At 43.7% G+C, this 16,462-nt stretch overlaps 1 protein-coding gene and 1 long non-coding RNA gene across 2 annotated transcripts in view; one reads left to right on the top strand and one right to left on the bottom strand.

Annotated features, from left to right (window-relative positions):
- The window catches only part of LOC143415830 (uncharacterized), a 235,675-nt gene that overhangs the window by 57,561 nt on the left and 161,652 nt on the right, over nucleotides 1–16,462 (top strand). The gene's annotated exons all lie outside the window — the stretch shown is intronic.
- Nucleotides 2,046–16,462, bottom strand: part of LOC101484771 (MAM domain-containing glycosylphosphatidylinositol anchor protein 2) — a 172,814-nt gene continuing 158,397 nt past the window's right edge. The window contains exons 14-17 of the mRNA XM_004572181.3: nucleotides 11,964–12,116; nucleotides 11,745–11,875; nucleotides 10,274–10,373; nucleotides 2,046–8,804 (exon numbers count right to left, since the gene is read on the bottom strand). Of these exons, the coding sequence (XP_004572238.1) occupies nucleotides 8,716–8,804; nucleotides 10,274–10,373; nucleotides 11,745–11,875; nucleotides 11,964–12,116 (473 nt within the window). The 3' untranslated portion in view covers nucleotides 2,046–8,715. The remainder of the gene's footprint in view (nucleotides 8,805–10,273; nucleotides 10,374–11,744; nucleotides 11,876–11,963; nucleotides 12,117–16,462) is intronic.

Below are 16,462 nucleotides of genomic sequence, written 5' to 3'. Positions count from 1 at the left end.
TTTTATTCAATTTTAAATCATGCTTTTTATTTGTTCTTGTTTCTAATGTCTCTGTAAAGCACTTTGAATCACCTTGTTGTTGAATTGTGCTATACAAATAAACTTGCCTTGCCTTGCCTTGCCTAGGAGCTCCTTCTTGGGTTGTAAATGTGAAGGAGGAGAGGCAGAGAGGAAAGCGTTTATAGGCAAGTTTATTTAGATATGCTGTAAAGAAAATGTTACTTTGAATGGGCCAAATCACTAAAAATCACTGGTTTAAATCATAACAGAAGGCAGGTAACAAAACCCACTTATAGCCCGTCCAGACCAGCCTGAGTGTGATCTGCTTAACGCACGCCAGGCCTGCAACTGAAAATCAACTGAAGGATGATGAATGGTGGCTGTAAGGCTGCTGGATTCAGTAAATGAAGGTTGGATAAACATGTCCGCTGCAGTCTGAGAGTGCTGAACATGGTCAGCTGGGGTACACGCTCGTTACAGTGTCATGGCTCACGGTCCACGTCCGAGTGGACTCCTAAAAAGAATTATCGATGACAGTTTCCAGTTTGACCAAATGGAAAGACACAAGTTATCCCAGTAGCGGGAGCAGACCAACAGCTGAAACTACTGATCCAAAACAGAAGACTTGTCAGGGCTCTGTGTGCAGGCGGATGGAGAGGAGGATCCAAATGCGAGACTCTGAGACTGAATTGAAACTGAGAACCTTAGCTTTACTGGTGATAAACGAAAACATGACCTGACCAATGACACTGAGAACTAAACACACAGGCATAATTCTGAGGGTACGACGAGGAAAACACAGGGCTAATATACACAGGGCGGTAATCAGGGAATGGGCAACAGGAGGGAGACACAGCTGGGAGAAATTGGACTAACGAGACAGGGGGAGCAAAGCTGCACACACCAACATAAGACAGACTTTCACAATAAAACAGGAAATAAGACACAAGGACGCAGACTAAGAAACACAGACGTAACACGGGCAGAACTAAAAGTAAACCAGAATAAGCTGGAACATAGAACATCATCATCACCACAAGCACTAAGAGAATAAGAAAACAACCAAACACACCAAAGTAACTTGAAACGCAGATTCATCATTCAAAAATAAACCAAAACATAACTCAGAATGTCAAACTGACCCAGAACCGTGACAAGACTTTATCTCCCCAAAACAATTTCTTGATCAGATATCCATACATCAACAAATTTACATCAGGATTAATTTTGGAAAATGTGTCTAAAACAATTATATGTTGAATTGAGTGCTGTGTTTTATCCTGCGGGGATGTCACTCGTTTCAGTAAAAACATTTCAGGTCTGACTGAAATCTGTCATTTCCACCCACGAGGTGAAAGCTTCTCGTTCAGCTCCCTCTTGCCTGCTGCAAACTCTCATTACTCAGCTTCATTTTATCCTGTCAATCTTTCTATTCAAATGATGGAAATTACCTTCATTTTTTCCATTTTGCAGACTGAAATCGAACAGAGCCAGCAGTCAGCAGAAACCACACAGGCATCGACTCTCATTTATAGCTATTATGTTTTTTTAAGGTGTCTGTCGTCACGTTCAGTTTTACTCTGGTGGCTTCAGACGGGAAAAAAGGCTTGAAAGACTCCCTGATCAAACGATTCGCTGAAGACGTGAACGTTGCACAGTTTCATCCCGTTTTTGACAATAGAGGAAACTAGAGTGCGGTTTGATTGCTAAAACAGTGTGCAGTGAACAATGTGTACATTTTATTCAATGTGTGAACAATGGCTAAAGCAAACAAAACAAACAGTTCCTACTGGCCGTCATGTTGTTGTATTTAGATAAAAATAGATACTATACCTTATGTAGACCATATCTAAACAGATGCTGAGCTTCAAAGAAGATCGTTGAGTCAGTAATTAGGCTTAAAAGGGTAGCTGTGCACTCAGACTGGCCTTAGTCTGAGTTTAATGTGAGGATTGTGTGTTGTGTTCATGCTCTGCAGCTGCTCAAACGCTTGAACTTTGGGTGAATGTGATGGGAGTAATGAATACACACACAACACAACACTGTTACATTTGGAGTGTATTTATTTGTATAATAATAATAATAACAATAATAACCAGTATGCAGTGTAGCATCACTTAGGTGAGAATGTACTGCAGAAAATAATGACAGTTATAAAAATATTTTCTTCGCATGTCCACAGAGACTTGATGGTAGCTTTTAAAACTTTATTGCCCACTCCTCTTCCAAAAATCCAAACATATACAACACCAGCAAAAGCACCTCTGAGGAAGTTAACGAGGACGTGCTTTTCCCCTGCAAAGTCGACAGGAGACGCTTTGTCCAGCAGAGATTATTCGAAATGTAAGGTCTGGGCTGGAAAAAGAACCAGTGTCGTACGTATCAGAGCCTGAGTTTACCTGCCTACCTGCTGCCTGAGTTTAGAACATGTGACCAATTCCTGCAGAAATAAAATCTTTAAAGTAATAAAAAGGTTTTAGTTTAGCGTTTAAGTTCCAGTGTTTTTATGTTTATTTTTGCTGTTTTTTAGTCTTATTTTATGTTATTCCTCAGAAAAATAACCAACAATAATACTTTCTATTGCTTCAACTATCATATTCATCAATATTACCCTGACCATTCTACCATAAGGTCTTTTAAAATGTTTCATGTGATATTAATTATTATGACACCATGGGTAGTTCAAATGCAAAAGTTATTGATTTACTTTATAATAGCCCAAATATTTTATGATTGAGCAGTAGAGAGTGGCAGGGAGGGAGAGAGGGCTGACCCACTGTGAGTGACTCAGGGTGGAGTCAGACCTGGGCCCAGGGAGCTATACTGACACCCAGGCCAGGGTTTCATAATACTTCAACTTGTTAGTGCAGACTGCACCAAAGTAGAGAGAAACAAAGCTACAGCATCGTCTGCATACAAGAACAAACAGTTTGCAGGGTAACTGTTATTAACCTCTGTCTCTCTTCCACAGCATGTCTTTATCCTGTCTTCCTTCTCTCACCCCAACCGGTCGCAGAAGATGGCCCCGCCCCTCCCTGAGCCTGGTTGTGCTGGAGGTTTCTTCCTGTTAAAAGGGAGTTTTTCCTTCCCACTGTCGCCAAAGTGCTTGCTCATAGGGGCTCATATGATTGTTGGGTTTTTCTCTGTATCTATTATTGTACGATCTACCTTACAATATAAAGCGCCTTGAGGCGACTGCTGTTGTGATTTGGCGCTGTATAAATAAAATTGAATAGAATTGAACTAAAGAGTGGAAATGGATCAGAAATAGTATGTTCACCCACACGTCTGCTGAATAAATAAAGAGAGATAAATGGAACTGAATGCAGGAATGTGGGTTACTGTGGATCGAGCCTTTTGTCATTTGCACATCTGGACCTGAACTTGGACCAACAACAAGTCTGAAGGCACGAAGGGGAGAAAAACTGCAAAGTCGAGTCCTTTATCGTGTATGTGAGTCACATACAGAGCTGTGTGAGCTGTGAATAAGTGACTCCATTGTTTCTCTCTTATACAGCTGTTCTTTTGTTATATCTTTAAATTAAGTCTTCATTTCAAGAGTGGCCTTTTCATCCTGAAACATGAGCTAACAGTGCAAACAGCAAACAAATCAATCAGGGCATGGCCAGATGAACGCTTTGGTGCACTTCTGTGGCTGCCAACATAAAAATCTGGTCAAACAAGGAAAACAGGGTGGCTGATCTACAGTTCAGGAGAATGTGATAATATCCAAACGTAACATAAAGAGAAAATGTCATCCAAGGAAAATATAGAGGCTTCACATAATGTGCAAAAAAAATCATAAACTTCAAGAACATAAATGTAGTAAATGTGGTGTTGGGATAGTTTTCCCTTCATTGGCTGCTGACTGGTTCTTTACTGTTCTTTATAGGGCGATCGTGCCTCAAAGAGTTGGCAGTTCCTCTTGTAACCGGAAGGTTGTCGGTTCGAGCCCCGGCTCGGACAGTCTCGGTTGTTGTGTCCTTGGGCGAGACAGAGGGGCCGATGGTGCGATATGGCAGCCTCGCTTCTGTCAGTCTGCCCCAGGGCAGCTGTGGCTACACCTGTAGCTGCCTCCACCAGTGTGTGAATGTGAGAGTGAATAGTGGAATTGTAAAGCGCTTTGAGGGCCCCGAAAAGCGCTATATAAATGCAATCTATTATTAATATTACTTTTCAATGAATGTGATTCCTGTGCAGACTAAGTCACGTGTCCATGTTTACTGAAGTATTGCTCGAAAACTGTGACAGTGACTGAAAAGATCTGACATGTACGTCGAAACTCAGAAACTACAGTTTTTTATTCATTTATTTTTATGACAAGTGTAAATGTTTCCTTTCATTTGTTGAGCGTATGGTGAAGTGTAACATAATAATATATATTTGTATAAATGATCTATTTTTGATTAAATGAGGCTTCTTTCTGTAAAAAGGTTGTAGAGTCATGAAAACTGTTCAATATATGTGAAAACAAAATACAGAAACCTACTGGTGTTCTTCAGAGGCAACCACCCATTTCCAGCTAATGTGATAATAATGTAGCAGAGGAAAACTAATACCCAGAGGAGCTGAAATAATAATCTGATCATCAGCTGCAGCAGAAAAACACAGAAGGAAAAAGTCACCAGGGAATCCGGGGAAAGCCCATTCGTGCACAAAAGAGTCAAAGTTGTGAAAGAAAGTTCTTAAAACAAAAAAAAGACATTTTAATCATTATGTAAAAACCAAAATGTATAATTTAAACTCCAAATGGTTAAATTAAGCCAGATTTTACAAATACGTAAGAAAGGGGAAAAAATAAAAGTTGTACCTACAGACCCACAGAAATTCAGTCAGGACCTAATGAGATGAATTATGATCCATTAAACCCAAACTGCCGCCTACAATAGAGAGATGACACCCATGGAGAGAGGCAGTCCATGATTTACCCTCCCCGCGGGGCGCAGCAGCCCATCCCAGCTGTCTTTGTTATCCATTTATTTATTTTTAATCATGCTCATTTGTAATCCAGTATTTTTCTTTTCTGTAGCAGAACGAGGGGATGGTAACAAAATCAAAATAAGTCAAAATAAAGACAAAAATAAACAAACGGTAAATGATGGCTTATTTCAGTGTTCATCATGCTAACTGTGGAGCCATTTTTCTTGGCAGAAATGGGCTTCCATACATACACATATGAGCAGAGACGATGAATCAGGAATCATAGGTGTGCACGTGTGTTTAACCCTCTCCAGGCAGGCGTTGCCGATTTGCAACAGTTACAAACCAACAACCTGATTACCCCACATACATATTTTATGAGTTTCTTTACCACTGCAGGACTTGGTTGTGCATTAGCAACAAAAAACTTAATTTGAGCCTGAGAGGGTTAATAATTATGAATCTCTTGTGCTTTTCTAATAGATGCTTCGACCTGTTCACCCACGATGTCAGTTTCTTTAGGATACAAAAATGCTTTATAGTTTAAAATCTTCTTTAATACTTTTTTATAGATTTAATAGAAATCTCAAAACCCAAAGAAAAATTCAGTTAAAACCCCCACACATGTTAAAAACAACAAAATAAAAACAGCCTCCCCTCCCCAACACCATTTTTAAACTATCGTAGGAACAACAGAGGATTTGATTTGACATACTGTTCTTGTTTTATTTGTTGGAAATCTTTATCTAATTTTGTAGTTTAAGGTAACTGTTGGTCTCAGGTAGCATTAAAGTCTTCGGCTCCTACCAGAAACTCTTATTTTGGAATACTAAAATGGTTCTGAAACGCCAACGCTTGAATCCCACTGAAACAGGGATGAGAACTGTCCAAAACAGGTGTCATCATATCGTCAGGTGATGGTCACGTGTTGGTCTTTTATTTATGTGGTTAAATAAATCAGGTGTCCTGTATCCACAGTCAGTTTCCTTGTCCATGGCTTCTTTAGTGGTGCCTTTTTAAAATGCCATTCAGCATGGCTCAGGTTTTGACAAAATCCAACATCTGCACGAAAAGAAAAAGAAATAAAGTGTTTCTCTGCATAATCAAACCGGAGGACGTTTTATGTTCACTCCAGTCAGTAAGACAGAAAGATGTTTGACTCTTCGTTTCTGTGACGAAGGCTGGCGGGCCGTGGCTCAGCGAACGTTCCCTCTGTGAATCTGAAGGCACTTGATGGCAGATGCTGACCTCTCCTCCTTGGTCCGCCACAGACAGACAAATGTCAAAGTAGGCTCTGAAAGTACGTTTTTTATTTTTAAATGCCATTTGCTTGGTCCACCCGCCCACCGAAAGCATAAAAAGATAAGCGAGAGATGACTGTCGGTCCATCTCACAGTACAGTACTGCTGATGTGCTAAGGGGGAGAATGGATTTATGGGGACGTGGATGATGAGAGGGAAAGGTGGGACAGGGGGAAGGCTGACATTCAAGCTGTGCATGTCCTCTCTCCTAACACTGACTTTGCCTGAAAGTTTAAAGAGCTTCGCTGTAGAAAACTGGATGTCAGTCTGGAAACAGAGACATAAGCTGCATCTGCTGATGGGACAACCTGACTGTGATGGGAAACTCTGCATGACCACGTGAAACCTTCGGGGCAGGATGTCGTCAGGGGCAGTACTAAGCTGTAGGTTACCTGTGTTTAGCTCTCAGGGCTCGAGTAAAAGCAGAACAGCAGCCCGTGCAGTAAAGACTGCAACTGTTCTGTCACACATGGAGTGGTTGACTGTACATCAGTTATTTCTACTTTAAAGGCTCATTTTGTAATGAATGAATAACTGTGGGCAGCAGTTCAGTGGGTGTCCTGCAGTGTGTCCAGATGTGTGCTTTGTTTCTTATTTCTCTTTAGCTACCCCACCATTTATTCCAGATGTTTGTCCTTTTCTCCGATTGCCACCATCAATAATGTGCTCCTAACGACTCACCCAGATGGTCCACTGATGTTTGCAAGCCGGGCCTAACTGAACTTTGATCTTTTTAACACAAAACATAAACTTTACTGCTGACAGCTTTATCATTTTGGAAACTTTTACACAGGAATTTGATGACGTATCTTTAAGACAGCAAACTCTTTAAAAACAGGCATCCACGGATTCTTCACCCTAATCCACATTAGGATGTCTAACCAACGAGTGATTCTGATCCTGGACTACCTAAAGACTTTTAGAGCGTGCATCATTTGTTGGTTGCTCCATAATGTGATGGTTAACATCAGACATGTGAAAGATCCCTGACTCAAGACCAGGAGGAAGGACGGGGAAGGGTCAGGAAGTGCCAAATCAAATATCAGGATCGGCTGATTGATGTGGATTTGCTGTGACGACGCCACACAAATAGTTTGTTTTCTTTCTTTTTGGTTCCTCTTTCTTCTTCTGCACACATGCTTGCTGCTAAATGCCAACATTTCCCAGCAGTGCCTCTCAGACCTTCTGGCTTCACATGTCTGAAATCTATGCTGGAAAACGACTTGTGTTTGTAATGCTGGATTTGCACTAATAACCAGGGCCTTCTGGCAGGATGGGAACATAATTCAAAGTGTGATCTGCCTATAAACATGACTTGTTCCTTTATTCATGCAGAGTGATACCCATTAATGATACCAGCACAGGTCCCCATGGCACAGTTTACACAAGTGCCAAAAATAAGGAGCGGCGATCGTGGCTCAAGAGTTGGGCGTTCGCCTTGTAATCGGAAGGTTGCCGGTTCGAGCCCCGGCTCCGACAGTCTCGGTCGTTGTGTCCTTGGGCAAGACACTTCACCCGTTACCTACTGGTGGTGGTCAGAGGGCCCGGTGGCGCCAGTGTCCGGCAGCCTCGCCTCTGTCAGTGCGCCCCAGGGTGGCTGTGGCTACAATGTAGCTGCCATCACCAATGGGTAGATGACTGGATGTGTAAAGTGTTTTCTAGTCCTTAGGGACGAGTAAAGCGCTATATAAATACAGACCATTTACCATTTTACCAATAAGGAGAGAAGAAGAAAATTCATACTTAAACTTCTGGTTCTGCTTTGAAATGATCTGATAAAAGACGTTTAAGCTAAGTCCTTTTGCTCATCAGCAGCCACAGGTGGTACTGCATCAAAAAAACATATTCAAAGAAAATGCTGCTTTGAAATAAAGCTGTAACTTGAACAAAGCTACACCTGAGGAATGTCTTTGGGGGTTAAAATGCCAAACAGGTAACTGTCACCTCCCTACTGCGTGTGCACGGAAGACACGTAAGAAAAATCAACTGTTTATCTCATCGATGTCAAACCAAACAAAGTCCAGCAGCCATCAGAGAGATAAACAGCCGATCTTATTAATTTAATTCTAAATAAAGCTGTCTTATTTACTAAATGAATGCTTTTCCTGGAACACGTCGAGAAATATGGTCACTAATCAGACAATACTGCTGTGGCTTGAAGGTTCTTCAACGTCAGAGCTTGTTGCGCAGCAGTTTCCCCCTGCTTCCAGTCTCTAAGCTCAGCTACTGCAAACACGTCTTGGACTGAAGCTGCTCTGTCAGAAACAGATCGCTGTGACTCGAGAGAGAAGACGAGCCCAATAAAATAAATCTGGCACCTTCAAACTCAACTCTCATGTCACCAAACCATCGTATGGCCTCCTGCTTTAGCTATCTCGTCTCTGACTGTATCTTTGGTAGCAGAGGGATGGAGTGGGGTTAAATGTTGGGAATGATGGAGCAGGAATAGGTGGGCAAAGAGTCAAAGGTCGCAATGTCCGACAGAGAGGAGGGGTCACCTCTGCTGGCCAATCAGAGCCAGAATCAGAGTGATGCAGTGCTGCCATATATGTGGCGATGAGGGTGGGGCGAGCGACCTTAGATCTGTGTGGAAAAAAGAAAGAGAGCGAGTATGAATGACTCACAGGGTAAAGACTGCCATGTTTAAATAAAACATTTAAATCAAGTTTAAGCTGCATTTAACCCTTAAAGACCTACCATAGAACCAAGTCCTCCAGAGCTTATAGTATATTTTACATGCTGTGGAGCCATTTTTGGGAGCATTTCAAGTTGCTATACATCAATACAACCATTACAGCCTAAATTTTAATAATATGTATGTATTAAGTGCATAGAAATTACATAAATTGCAAAAAAGTGCAATAAACTCCAAAAACTTTTAAATCGTTTTTGCTTTTTTAACATATATTTCTAGTTACTAGTTACAGTTTTGAGGCTTATCCCTCAAAACTGTAAATACAAAAAAGTTGCACAAAATAGTTTCCCACCACAGGAAATTTATTTTGAGTGTCTTCATAGTTTTATTTTTGAAATACACCAATTTTTATACACTGCAGGAAAAACGAAAATAAATATTATACTGCAAATTTGCAAAAAAGCAGCATGTGCATCAAAATAAACTATTTCCAGCAGTGCAATATGAGTCCTAAGCATCCCAGAAACGACTCAGGAAGTCATAAAGTCAAACATAACTTTTAAAAACACCAGTATAGGCTCATAAGCCCCTGATGGTAAAAAACTACATTTCCACAAAATGATGTCACTTCCGGTTTCAGGCAGGACATGGAGGACATGCGATAGTTCGCGCTGATGGATGTAGGAAGTGTTACAAACAGCTGATCGGATCGGCAAAGCGTGTTTCTGGAATATTATGTTTTTGTTGCTGCAAGTGCTTTTTATGCAGTTTTTGCAAAGCTGTATGTGGAAGGAAACCGTGACCTAGGACAAGCTGATGGCATCAGATTTAAGTACAACTCCTCCGGTTTCATATGTAAAAAAATGATTGCGCTAGCTCACGTGGTTGCAGTGCTACCAGCATCTAAAAATAGTTATGCAAAACGGAGCGTGCCCACTCCGACCGGCTTTAAAGGGTTAAGCGGTGTGAAGCACAGCTGCAGGTGTGCGTGTGAAAGCAGAACTCTGACAAAAACATTTAATGATGTATCAAAATGTGGACTTTTACATTCCTCTGTTTATCAGGACTTCATCTTATCACACAACGGCCACACGGTGCACTGTGCTACTGTAAACACAGACTTAGAGCATAAGTGATTACAAAACAACAACAATCCTTTCACAGCGATTTCACCAAGTTGTAGCTTCACTTGGACGATACATGCTGTAGATGTCTGAGTCGACACTTTGGGCCATTTTCGGTCAGTGAAATAAACTTAAGTTTAAAAAGGAGGCTATTGTTCGAAGGCTCTGAGCATCTTTCATGTTTACAGAACTCAGAAACAAAAAGTATTCAAAACAAGTCCTGGAGGTCTCAGAAAGGAACTGAGTGTGTGTTTGAAGGAGCCATAACAGCTTTGCATCAAGGGCATACTCACTGTTGGGAGGGGGGTCTTTACATTCTCCCTCCTCAATAGCGACATCATCGATGGCAATATCTCCCTCAATACCAGAGCCTCGCACGCCCTCGATCACCATCTGCAGAGACACAGTGACAGGAAGCTCAGAGGAGGTTTGAGAGGAAGTAACTGTGGTTTCTAAAAGACTAGTTGTATATAGTACAGTGGATATACACGGTATCTGTTATATCTGTGGCTGCCATTCCAGGTCGCAGGTTGAGTTTCTTAACCCTCAGATGAGGAAATCTCCAGGTTTTCTCTCAGATTTAGTTAGCAGGCTTCCAGACTCTGTCAATTTAACCTGCTTGCTGACAGGCTTCCTCTCAGACTCTTTCCCTCCTGCTGCACATGAACCAGCTGACTGATACTTTCATTTCCTTGTTAATTAAGCTCAGAACTCGTCAATATATAAGGACAGAGAAAGCAGTTGTGTCAGCTCAGAGTGAAATAGTCTCCTCCTGATGATTTTCATGTATTTAAAGCGATTTCATAAAAGCAGCTGCAGGCAGTCTGACTGTGCTCTGAACATGACGTGTTTTCACAGATTCAGCCATTAAACATTTTTAAAGTACAGAACTTCCCCATACTTTCTGTTCAAGATCGCCTACACCTGTCTCAGTGACAGCAGTGACTCTGCCTGCTATCAAGTATAACAGGCTCCACAGGATAGGCAAACCACATCTGGGCACTTCCATGGTGGTACAGATCCAAAGCAGATGGGGATCAAGAATTCAGACTGGATCAGCCCTGGATCTGTTTATTTCCCAGCTCATTACTTCTATTTTGGATCTATTCACAGTGGCTTATGTTGCCTTAGCACAATATGTAATAGTAATGAATTGCTTCTTTATATTTCTTACGTGGTTCATAGTCCCAACACTATAATAAAACATCTAGCTGGCCAACATATAGACAGCTCTATAAAAGTTTCCCACGATCCCTCAGGACTTCCAGGCCACACTCGGCACAGATGTTCCTGTATACTACGTCAGCCACTTGGTTATGTCGATCCAAGTATGCCCTGCCTGCTAGCATCTTGGTAAATGGACTGATTCTTATGGAGCGCTTTTCTACTCTCCCAGAGTACTCAAAGCACTCTACACAACATGCCACATTCACCCAGTCACTTTCTTCTAACTAACATGCAAACACATTCATTCTGCAACTTTGGGCCAGATACTAACCCCCAAGTTGGTCTCCTCTTTTTTACCCATTGCTGTGATGAATCGTGTTAGGAACTTTGTCTCCAGTCACATACATACTTGACTCTAGTATAGGTGTTGACTGCTGTAACTGATCAGTGTTCTTCTTAAGCTCTGCAGAGCATGCTTTCTGGAGCAGTGCTGCTGCTGTGGCGTGGTGTCTACAGAAGGGCTCTCTGCTCTACAGCTGCTAGTTGTTATGTTGGGTGGTGTGCAGTAAAGAGTCTGTGGATTGGTGTGGTCTGTACCTGAAAGGCTGTAGTTGGGTGGATCTTGACCTTGGCTTGACGCCAGCGGTCTCCTTGGTTACCGGTGAGACTCCAGACCAGGGTATCTGTGACCGCTTGACCTTTCTGACGCAGGAAAACGTTCAGAGCTCCTACAAGACATGAAGCAGCGCTGTTCAACGTTATTTTTATTCATCACGTGGTGTACTTGTGACACGTGGATTTCTGCTTCACTCTCACCTATATGTTTCCCATACATGTGATAATAAAACGCAAAGCAGTAGGTGGGGTTGTTGCTGACAGAGGAGCTTTTGGAGTTGAATGTCGGGGACAACAGTCTGGCTGTGTCGTCCTCCAGCCTTGGCCTTGATGTCTCTATGTACATGTAGAAACCTGACAGATCACAAAAACAGGAGTCGGGGTCAGAGGTCAGGTAAAGGGCTTACAAACTAAACAACTAACTCTAACGCTGCCACCCAGTAACATGACACCTGACTTTTTTATCAAGTTGGTCATACGACATGTTAGTTAGAGCAACAGCAGAGCAAACACTTTGTGAATCAGTCAACATCAAATGCAAAAAAATTCCCCAAGCAACAAGCATGTTGCTTCATGCTATACAGGAAAATGAAAATAAATACATTCAAAAATCTTTAAAAGTAACCTTTCACATGGTCAACATTATATTATTAAACGAGTTGAAATATAAGTTTAGAAAATTACACTATTACATAGCCAACACAATTACAAAGAATGTTAACTGAAACTCTGCTTATATATACAATATATGCTATATATATAAAGAATTTTAATTCATGGCATTGCAATAGTGACCTGTGCATAAATGTGCATATGCTTGTAGCGATACATATGCATTTGTTAAATGTGAGAGTAAAAAGATTTCAGATATATTGTTTTTAAATTTATTGTTTAAGTCCTTTTGTTTTCACTGTGAAACTTGGACTTCTTAAGAAATGTACACACACAAATATTTCAATTTTCCTGTATTACTTCTCTTTCACATTTCAGGCACTTATTGTTATTTTACTTTTAACTGTTTAATGTTACTGAAATTGCTTTGTAAGTGGTTTTATAGACGCAGAGAATGCTAAAAGTTGGGATACAGGAGAAATACTGTACACTGAGACACTTATCCCTGTTTTGGAAGAATCACCTAACCAACACGGAGGATAAAGGAACAGTTAAAGAGATGAAGGAACAGTTAGAGAGATGAAGGAACAGTTAGAGAGAGATAAAGGAACAGTTAGAGAGATGAAGGAACAGTTAGAGAGATGAAGGAACAGTTAGAGAGCGATAAAGGAACAGTTAAAGAGATGAAGGAACAGTTAGAGAGAGATAAAGGAACAGTTAGAGAGATGAAGGAACAGTTAGAGAGAGATAAAGGAACGGTTAGAGAGATAAAGGAACAGTTAGAGAGATGAAGGAACAGTTAGAGAGATGAAGGAACAGTTAGAGAGATGAAGGAACAGTTAGAGAGATGAAGGAACAGTTAGAGAGAGATAAAGGAACAGTTAGAGAGATGAAGGAACAGTTAGAGAGATAAAGGAACAGTTAGAGAGAGATAAAGGAACAGTTAAAGAGATGAAGGAACAGTTAGAGAGATGAAGGAACAGCTAGAGAGATAAAGGAACACTAAGAGAGATGAAAGAATAGTTAGAGAGATGAGGGAACACTAAGAGAGATGAAGGAATAGTTAGAGAGATGAAGGAACAGTTAGAGAGATGAAGGAACAGTTAGAGAGATGAAGGAACAGCAAGAAAGAAGAAAATGAGCACCGCAGGGCAAACTCTCCAGGAAATTTCCTTTGACCTCTGCAGCTGTCCAGGGAACTGAACGTACAACCTTGCCTCACTTTCTTTCCCATTGATCTGCACAGATGCGTTCTTGAGGCAGCAACTGTAAAAAGTGATGTCACAGTCCTGCTGCAGTTACAGCAGTGCAAGCAAATCCACCCCGGGCTCATCCAGCATGGAAACAATCGGAACAAATTAAACTGTACATGAGTGTGGAGAGACGCGGCCGTGTTTACACAGTTTACCCCAAGGGCTCGCTTTAATGAGATTCTGCTGCAGACTGAGATCCTACAAAGGAAACGAGCCACAGAAAAGGAAGAGATTTTCTAGAAGAAAATGAAAAGGAGAAAAAAACAAAGAGCCGCTGTCACATGTCAGCTGTGTGCTCTCACTTCTTTTAACCTTTGTTTACTCAGGGATTAAACTCTGAGCACGCACAGCTATTTTTATTTTTCCACGTTGTACTGTTAATCCACTTTAAGCTGCCAACTGCTGCCAGGAACATTTTATTTAAACCTTGTTTAAATCTTAACAGGCAGGATGTGAGTACCTAATGCATGTTAATATATGCATTTACAACAGATTTCAGAAATGAGGGCAACACTACTCACTGTTGATAAAGGTGTGCACAGTGGGATTCAACACAGTATGAATTTAAATATAAATTTCATTACAAATGACAATATCAGCTTCATACTTTGCGTAATCTCTAAACTGTTTGTCTACATAAATAAAAGGGTTGGAGGAAAGTCAGTCTCATTCAGTCTGCTGCAGTATGAATCCTTGTCTGCAGAGATACTTTGTCTTGATCGTAACTTTGTATTGTATTTGTATATATATATATAACATTTTAATATTCTCATCCTGATTGACAAACATTATTTTCACTTGTGAGAACTTGCTGTGAGTGTCATGAACCGAAGTTCCGAGCGCAGGCAGGACCCAGTAGCAGAACACACACACTAGGGTAGGAGCGAATAAAGAAAGTAATTTTTATTGCAACTAAAGGTGTCCCGTGAGGGTAGCCAGAAAAACAACGTATGAAACCAGAAGAAACCGAGGGACCGCACAGGGAACGCCGAGAGCGGGGCTGTGAGAGGGGTGATAGCCGGGCCGAGTGAACCAGAGGGGGGTGGAGCTCCAAAAGGGGTCGAGACGGCGAAGCTGATGGTGAACCAAATCTCAGGCGGACAGGTGGACAGGCAGGTGGCTCGAAAACAAAAACACGCCGAGTTGTGATCGCTGAGAGGCGACTACGGACTGGCGTGGAGCAGCAGGTAGGGCAGGATTAAATAGTCCACCTGGTGATCGCCTGGGATGGGATGCAGGTGTGGGGTTAGCAGCCACGCTCGTGGGCGTGGACATCCCAGCAGCACCCCGGACGCCGGGCCGCGGACCATGACAGTACCCCCCCCCTCAAGGGTCGCCCCCAGGCGACCGGCCGGGACCCCGCCTGCGGAGAGAAGCACGGAAAGCAGAGAGGAGACGAGGGTCCAGAATGAAGGAGCGCGGGACCCAGAGGCGGTCCTCGGGGCCGTACCCCACCCAATCCACAAGATACTGCCAGCCGCGCCCGCGCCGGCGCGCATCCAGGATCCGCCGGACCGCATAGGCCGGATGGCCGCCGACGAGCCGGGCGGGAGGAGGGGGCTCGGAAGGAGGGCACAGGGGGCTGAGGCGGACCGGCTTAAGTTGAGATACATGGAACGTGGGATGCACACGCCGAGAGGCCGGAAGCCGGAGCCTGACTGCCACCGGGTTGATGACTCGGTCCACTTCGTACGGCCCGATGAAACGGGGAGCCAGTTTGCGGGACGTGCCCCGGAGCGGGATGTTCCCAGCAGCCAACCAAACCTTCTGTCCCGGCTGGTAGTCAGGGGCTGGGGCGCGGCGACGATCGGCGTAGTGTGCCTGTCGTTCCTTTGCGCGCAGGAGGGCGCGGCGAGCGCAGCGCCACACACGTTGGCAGCGCCGGAGGTGATGAGGGGCCGACGGGACGGAGAGGGACAGGTCCTCTTCCGGGAAGAGCGGAGGCTGATACCCGAGGGACGCTTCGAAAGGAGAGAAACCGGTGGAGGACGAGGTGTGAGTATTGTGGGCGTACTCCACCCAGGGCAGGTAAGTAACCCAGGAGGAGGGGTTTTGACTGGCTACGCACCTCAGCATAGTCTCCAGCTCCTGATTAAGGCGTTCAGTTTGCCCATTGGATTGCGGGTGGAAACCGGAACTCAAACTGACCTTGGCGCCGAGAATGGAGCAGAAGGACCTCCACACTTGTGAGGTGAACTGGGGACCGCGATCGGAGACAATGTCCAGGGGAATTCCGTGGAGCCTGAAGACTTCCGTGACTAACGCTTGGGCAGTCTCAGCAGCCGAGGGCAGCTTGGCTAGCGGGACGAAGTGGGCGGCCTTAGAAAACCGATCCACAACGGTGAGGATGACACATTTTCCAGAAGAGGTGGGGAGACCGGTAACAAAGTCGAGCGAGATGTGAGACCAGGGCCGGTGGGGAGTAATAAGTGGGTGGAGCTGGCCCATGGGATGTTTCGTGGATGATTTATTACGAGCGCAGACGGCACAGGCAGACACGTAGTCCCTCACGTCCCGTAGTAGCGATTTCCACCAGAAGTGTCTGCTGAGGAGGCGCGCCGTTCTGCTCACGCCCGGGTGGCACGCGAATCGTGCTGTGTGGATCCAGTGGATGACTGCTCCCCGGGCGGCGGCGGGAATGAAGCGCCGTCCTGGCGGTCCAGTCCCTGGGTCAGGGTCCCCCGGGAGCGCTTGGCGAATGGTCTCCTCAATCTCCCAGGTGAGAGCACCCACCACGCAGGAGGCAGGCAGGATGGTGGCGGGGGGGGGGCGCCTCGCTGTCGGGGGAATACAGACGGGAGAGCGCATCGGGTTTGATGTTTTGTGACCCGGGAC

Source organism: Maylandia zebra, unplaced genomic scaffold (genome assembly GCF_041146795.1).
Source record: "Maylandia zebra isolate NMK-2024a unplaced genomic scaffold, Mzebra_GT3a scaffold09, whole genome shotgun sequence".
NCBI lineage: Eukaryota > Metazoa > Chordata > Actinopteri > Cichliformes > Cichlidae > Maylandia > Maylandia zebra.
The sequence above is the reverse complement of the archived record's forward strand: the minus strand, read 5'-3'. Positions and strand labels throughout refer to the sequence as shown.